The 6,968-nt window shown below is 30.0% G+C and overlaps 1 protein-coding gene across 1 annotated transcript; it reads left to right on the top strand.

Moving 5' to 3' along the window:
- Positions 1–3,032: 3,032 nt before the first annotated feature.
- LOC123293478 (trypsin-5-like) lies at positions 3,033–6,533 on the top strand. Its single transcript, XM_044874324.1, has 3 exons — positions 3,033–3,196; positions 4,178–4,611; positions 6,151–6,533. Exons 1-3 carry the CDS (start codon positions 3,142–3,144, stop codon positions 6,469–6,471), a joined length of 810 nt encoding a protein of 269 aa, XP_044730259.1. The 5' UTR covers positions 3,033–3,141; the 3' UTR covers positions 6,472–6,533.
- Positions 6,534–6,968: the final 435 nt, after the last annotated feature.

Below are 6,968 nucleotides of genomic sequence, written 5' to 3'. Positions count from 1 at the left end.
ATAATATATTACGGGTATATTTCAATTATTAAATTGAACTATTTTAGAAGAAACCAGAAATAAAAAACAAAAAGAGACTTTCTTTCACTATTTTCTCTGAAATTTTGAGGTTATGTTAAAAATGATTCTAATGGTACTCTAATGGTAAAAGCTCTAGATTTTGGCGTCATCAAAAACTTTTCAACTGAACGCCTTTCATTTTGAACGCAACTTCAGTCAGATATCGCAATAATACAATTTGCATACCCTCCAACTTTGCAGCTGGGAAATAATCTCATTTTTCTTTCCTTATAACCTCCTTCACCATTTTCAATCATTAAACTGCTGTTAACAACTTATTTTTCAAAAATGTTAATACGTCTGCAATAGTGGGCATAATCAAAGATCAAATCCAATTTACCAACAAAAAAATCGTTAAATCGTCATTGATCGAAATACATTAATGAAAAATTATCATTTTTTATGCTTCATTAAGTAATCCTTTCCTTTTCAAGCAGTTTCATTCACAGGAACCGAGCCGAGTTGGCTAGTTTTATAAAAAATATTCAAAGTCAAGGAAATATATAATATTTTTTCGAGAATTTACAAAAATAATGAAATGTCGAATTTTGGAATCTATCACATGAAAAAATTTGGTGACACACACCAATCCATACATTTTTTTAAAGCTATGTTCATTTTCTGAAAATATCGAAACGTATCTATATCACAAAATTTTCATTTTTCGTGGTCACAACCATAACTTCCTACTAGGGAACGTAAAAAACGATCCAAATCCCTTGATATTCCTTTTCCCTATTTTCAAGCATCACTGAACTGAGCTGTACTGACTATTATTATACGTCAAGGAAGATTTCACATTATGATCATTATCATCAATCATTCACAGACTGAATATAACCACATACATCTGTACTACAGTAATACAGGATGTTTCATGCCATTACTATTTTTATATAAAATTTGATGCAGCATGACATGGGAAAGAAGCGGTCCTAAATGATGAAATTTTATGAATGCAAAGTTTTCCGTCTTCTATTTTGTATCTTTCGTATGTTTTGAAAATAATTTTGTGATATTTGATATCCTTTTTTTTTCTCTTTAATAATCTTGAATGGGCCCGGTAGCAAATGAGATTCAATAGACCCACTATTCGAAATCACCTACAAACTTGCAATCAAACAATTTTTTCTTCGAATAACCAGGAATTTTATTTAACCAAATTTCATTCCAAATCTGAGATCTGATTAATGAGATTTTTCTTCAAAATAACATTAACCACTGAAGTTATTTTGAAAAAAACTTTTAATTTCCATGTCAAAATGTGCGGAGTCATTTATTCAAAATAATATATTTATTTTTAAATTTTTTAATAATTAATTCATATTATTCAAACAGTCAATGTTTGTCTTTAATGATCGTGTATATAGTTGAATGTCCGATGTCGATGTTAAAGGTATATTCTAAAAACTTCATATCCAAAGAAAGTTTTGATTTTGATGACAGGGTTATAGAAGGATTTTTTTTTACTGTGGCCAATTCTTAGCGTATTTTATAAATAAACTAGCTTTTGTCCACGGCTCCGTTCATGATAACCATTCATTTCAATGAATTCCAAAAATTATTCATTTAGTGAATGATTAATTAATTTAGAGAACCTAATTTTATCTTACTTATCCCCTCTTAGTACTACTGACAATTTTGTCAAGCCGCTTGCCCTCACATAGCCCGTCCAATAAACATCAGTTTTACTCCCATCCCCTTGGAAAATAACGGGGACTTCGACCATGAAGTTCGCTGCGCTTCAAAATTGACCAAGTATCATACCAACTGCCAATCCTTATTTTAACTGCTTAAGGGATGAATTTCTAAAAATTCCTTTTTAGTGTCGCACATTTACGTCATTAAGGTAGTACCTACACGAAAGTGATATTCCAAGAATTTCTCAAAACTCAGAATATAAAATATTTAATTCATAATACACTTGCTGTTAAAATTAGAAGATGATTTACCATGCCATACATGAGATATTAGCAATTAAAAGTGACGCAATTTGTACGTGTACATGGGAGAAGTGTATAAAAATACACAAATTTACAAATATTATATTTATTTACCAATGAATGACGTCCACCATCTCTATGAAAAACTAATATAATGTAGAATACTATATTTAGAAAATATATAAATAAAAATAAAAATTATTTACCATATAGTTTCGATAAAAAACTTAAATAAATAACTCGTTTTAGCGATGATTTTTGTGGAAAAGATATGAAGACTAATGTTAAAGGCATATGTCATAGTGTGTGTGCTTATATGTATACTAGAAACAGTAGTGAGGAACTACAGTCTTTTGAAAATAATATATGGTATATGTATAATAGTCATAGCACAGTTAATGCACTGAATGATAGTATTAGTCCAAAACTTTTTGACTGGACGGTTAAAGAAACATGTGTGCAAAATTTCATGCTTCTGGATCCAAAAATATATTATACTTATATTTAAAGTATTTAGCTTTATAACTTGTTTCAAATATTTCGTATAATAGTTTCAGATTTTCAATTTATAAAGAAGCATTCCTAACATACCTCTTCTGAGAATTATAGTAATAGAATTTTCTTTTGTAAATATTTTAAACCACATGAGGTGAAAAAATACCTTAGTAACATGACATTATATCAAACGTTGATCTATATTTTTCTATGAAATTATTTACATGGGGTTTCCATATACATTTCATTCTCTTTTTCACCGCGTTAGGAGTTAAATTTCCAGAAACTCTTGCTCACTTACGTCATTTACGGAACGTTTGTGGAAAATTCCATGCTTCTAGCCCGAGCAGTATCAGCTGTGCGTTGATCGATCAATCAGTTTCTTCTTTCATTCATATAAATTGATAGTTTAGTATCCTTTATAGCATATTGTGCGTTTTCGATTCTTTATATCATTGATAATTCAACGGATGATTTCTGAACGTTTTTTTTTAATTAAACACTTTTTACAAAACAATAACTCGTCTGCAATAGTTCAGACTATAACCTTTTAAATTGTATTTCATTGTTTATGTGCTGAAATCATTTCTGAAAACTTAAGAGAAATTGTAGCACTCTTAATTTATTTCAAACAAAGATAAAAATGAAACTACAACTATTTATTTGTGTTTTAATATTAATCGTAACGTCTACTTTTGGTAAGTAAGTCATCGATAATAGCTAGCATAGATATCAAAAGTTTTAAATACAGAAAGTTTGCAATGAACTCGCGATCAAACTGAAAAAGGATGGGTTAGAAATCATGAATTTGATGGATAAGACATGTGGACGTAAAGTCTTTATTGGATTTTTTGAAGTGATACACCATAAACTAGTTTCGTTAGTTACCATTTTTATACCCTGTAGATATGAAATATATGTCAAGGCATACTTATTTTAGGCCCAAGTTTATAACGCTTTAAAATATTCATGATACGAACAAAATTTTCGTATAGATGTTCATAAAATCATCTTACTAATTCATTTTTGTTTGTCCGAAGGTCTGTTCGCCTGTCAACAAGATAACTCAAAAACGAAAAGAGATATCAAATTCTAAAATTTTTATAGCGTACTCTGGACGTAAAAAGTGAGTTTGAGTAAATTAGCAGCATTGGTCAATTGGGGTTTTGATTCGTAGAACCCATCTTGTAAATCATTAGAGATAGGGAAGAAGTTTATAGTAAAAAATATTCCTTATAGAAATTAAACAACTTTTGATAGAAACATTTTTTCGTAAACATCACTGATTATTCGTGACGGCGCAAATTAGGACTAAACTTTGATGTCCTTTTTCTCTAAAACTATAAAATACAAATGAAAACAAGCAATTGACTGGGTAAATTGTTGAAATGTCCTATACACAAAGTGTTGAATTTCAGTGCTTTATTTTTATAAATTAGAAGAGTTTAAAAAAATAATGCAAGCACTGATTTTCTAAAAAAAAATTCCGATCTTTGATAATGTTTCACAGAACTAGCTGAAGCTACCTGCAATCAGGTCAACAAAGATGAAACTATTTTTCTTCTTACAAGTTCATCGTCTACCTCTCTTGCCCTGTTCTGCTTTTTAGGACTTTTAGGGCAACTTAGGGGTTTATTAAAATGAATTTTTAACATTTAAATTTTAAAATCTATTTGCAGGTGACGAATACTTCAAACCCATCGATCTGTTTTATCCATTAATGAATTTCCAACATGTGACCGGTGCAGCAAGCATTCCGTTTATTGCAGAAATAAGAAGGACTCTTAATGAGGCCGATCCGTGTATAGGATCAATTATAGCTCCGCAATTTGTTATAACTACTGCTTCATGTTTTGATGGAGATCGTGGTTTAGGTTTCAATCGAAACCTGATTATTGTAGAGGTTGATTCAGTAAACTATAATGTATCTGAGATACATGCACATAAAAGATACGAACGACTATCCAACAATTTGACTAAATTCGATATTGCAGTAGTTCAGCTTAAGGAGCCATTAACTTATTCAGAAAAAGTTAAACCAATTGAATTGCCAAGCAGAATTGAACATCTTGACGAGCCAGAATGGGGTAATCTGACACTTTTTTCACAAGAAGTAAGTGTCATGCTAAAATATTTTTTTTTAATTTCTTTAGCAAGTTTTTTCCTTCACATAATGTAGCTACTGCTCTACAATGATTCCCAAAAAGTATTTCAAGTATACAAAAAAAAAATATTGGTTAGGATTAGATGATTGCCGTTAGTTGTTGAATAATTAAATTTAAGGGGTATTTTTTTAAATCCAAATTCAATGACATGTTATCAATTCTTAACTAAAACTAAGCTTAATCTAAATATCATTTTCGGCTTATTTAATGAACAGGAAGTGTATGTGTACATTGACAATATATGATTTCAGAAAAAGTATGCAATTTTTCAACTTTTTAAGGCTTATTTTGAAGTAAGTATTTTGCTACCATTGAAAACAATGTTTCGCATTCGCATCATGCATATATAGCCCATCAATCGAATCGGTCACAATATTGTCGCGATATAATAGATCGAGTCGGAAAGATTGCTTTGTAAAATGATGAATACATACTTGAAACTTCGTGAGTGGCTCCCTTTTGGCGAGTCTACTAAACTTCTCACTAAGAACACTATGACCACTTGATAACATTAATAATTATTAAACAATAAAATATTTTGGCCGACAAAAATACTGCAGCGATGAGCTTGCCTTCGACCTCAAACATGCCGTACTTACGCACTTTTACCTTTCAATACGTACATAGTTCATTTTTGCTAAATTGTTGAATAATTTCATTAATGTTACTAAGTGACCATAGTGTCCCACAAATTCCCTGCTGCGTTTTTTTCATAACAATATCACTCACGAAGTTTCAAATATTTATTAATCATTTTACAAAATATCCTTTCTGTCCCACAGTCTATAGTCATTACGTGTTGGAAAAAAATAGAGGCGGTATAGACTTTAATGGGTCCCACCTGTTAAAGTCCCTGTGTAAACTACTGGAATTGCTTTTTTCTTTTCAGTTTTTATTTGACACGGGTTTTTTTACTTTTAATTTTTTTATTTAATTTTAAACTTTGTTTTATATTTTTGTATTCCTCTTTTAATTTTTTTAATTTAATATTTATTTACGTATTTTGTATATTCATTAACTATTTCGAGCCCAAAATCCGACATCTTTTTATTTTGTGTTGTTAAGACGAATATAACGATACCTCAACTATAAAAATTCATCCAGCCGTTTGGAAAACAGGAGGCAATAAAGAAATTTGCAAACTAACAAATATACATACATAACATATTAACATTCGGGTAAAAAGTCTGTGAAATTTTCTTTTACAGTGTGTAAAACTGATATGGGTTTTCATCATTTTATAACTATTAAAAATTGAAAAATAAACGGGAAATATTAAAACAAATTCGGTTTTTATGACATATTGCGGCAGAATTCACAAGATTTCTTCTTTACAAGTAAAAAACTTCCCAAGCACTTATGTTTAAAAAAACTGTGAAGTGACTATTTATACCTAGTTTTGCGTCTTCCCTTTTTTATCCCCCGTTTTGTTGTAATTTAGAGCTCAAGTAATATTTTTTTATTACAATCAGAATTGTTTATTTCAGACAGTTGCCAGCGTAATACCGCAGTACATTATATCACCAATAAAAATGTCAATTCGATTACCCGTTATGAGTGTTGAAAAGTGTCAAAAAGTTGTAAGTTCTTCTGTTACACGACAAATGATATGTGCAGGATTAACAGATAGCGAGCTCGGAATGTTTCCTGATGCATACGGAACTCCAGATAATGTCAAAGGTGCTCCTTTAGTTGCGGTGGGAAAACTACAAGGAATCTTCAACACAGGGGGTTCCGGGAAAGCATTTGTTTTTACTAGGATTTCAGACGTTCGTGAATTTATTCGATGGACTACTCGAGGGATTTAAACTAAAAAGTTGCCCAAAATAAAAAAATGTATTTTTGTTCCGAAAGTTATTTGTGTAATTGCTTATTCACCTTATTCACATTGGAAGTTGCCTAATCACAAATAATCACAAAAAATTTACCAAATAAAGTTGGTCAATTTTAATTTTTCTTATTAAATAATATTTGAATTTTTACCATAGAGTTTAAATAAAAAGCATTCCTTAAGTTTGTTTTAATTTATATAGTAAGAATATAGTCATGAATATACAAAACTTACAAAATGAAACAAGATAGCGAGCTGAAACTTAAATCACTTGAAAAATGCGTACTTACGAAAAGCTTTGGTAAAAATCTTTGTTTTTTCTATTTTGGATTTTCATTATCATTTGTGTTAATTAATGGTGAAGGATAAAACTTTGAAAATAGTTCAGTTATTTTTAAATACAGTACATTCTGTATGCCTTTTTTATGTGCTGAAAAAAGCTTCTAGCACATTTTTCTCGACACCATTTCCATC

Source organism: Chrysoperla carnea, chromosome 2 (assembly GCF_905475395.1).
Source record: "Chrysoperla carnea chromosome 2, inChrCarn1.1, whole genome shotgun sequence".
Lineage (NCBI taxonomy): Eukaryota > Metazoa > Arthropoda > Insecta > Neuroptera > Chrysopidae > Chrysoperla > Chrysoperla carnea.
The sequence above is the reverse complement of the archived record's forward strand: the minus strand, read 5'-3'. Positions and strand labels throughout refer to the sequence as shown.

Excerpts from the sequence above, each read along its gene's own strand:
- LOC123293478 (XM_044874324.1), top strand. The coding sequence starts at position 3,142 with ATGAAACTACAACTATTTATTTGTGTTTTAATATTAATCGTAACGTCT. Across the intron at positions 3,197-4,177 it reads AATCGTAACGTCTACTTTTG|GTGACGAATACTTCAAACCC; the intron begins GTAAGTAAGTCA and ends ATCTATTTGCAG. Across the intron at positions 4,612-6,150 it reads TGACACTTTTTTCACAAGAA|ACAGTTGCCAGCGTAATACC; the intron begins GTAAGTGTCATG and ends TGTTTATTTCAG.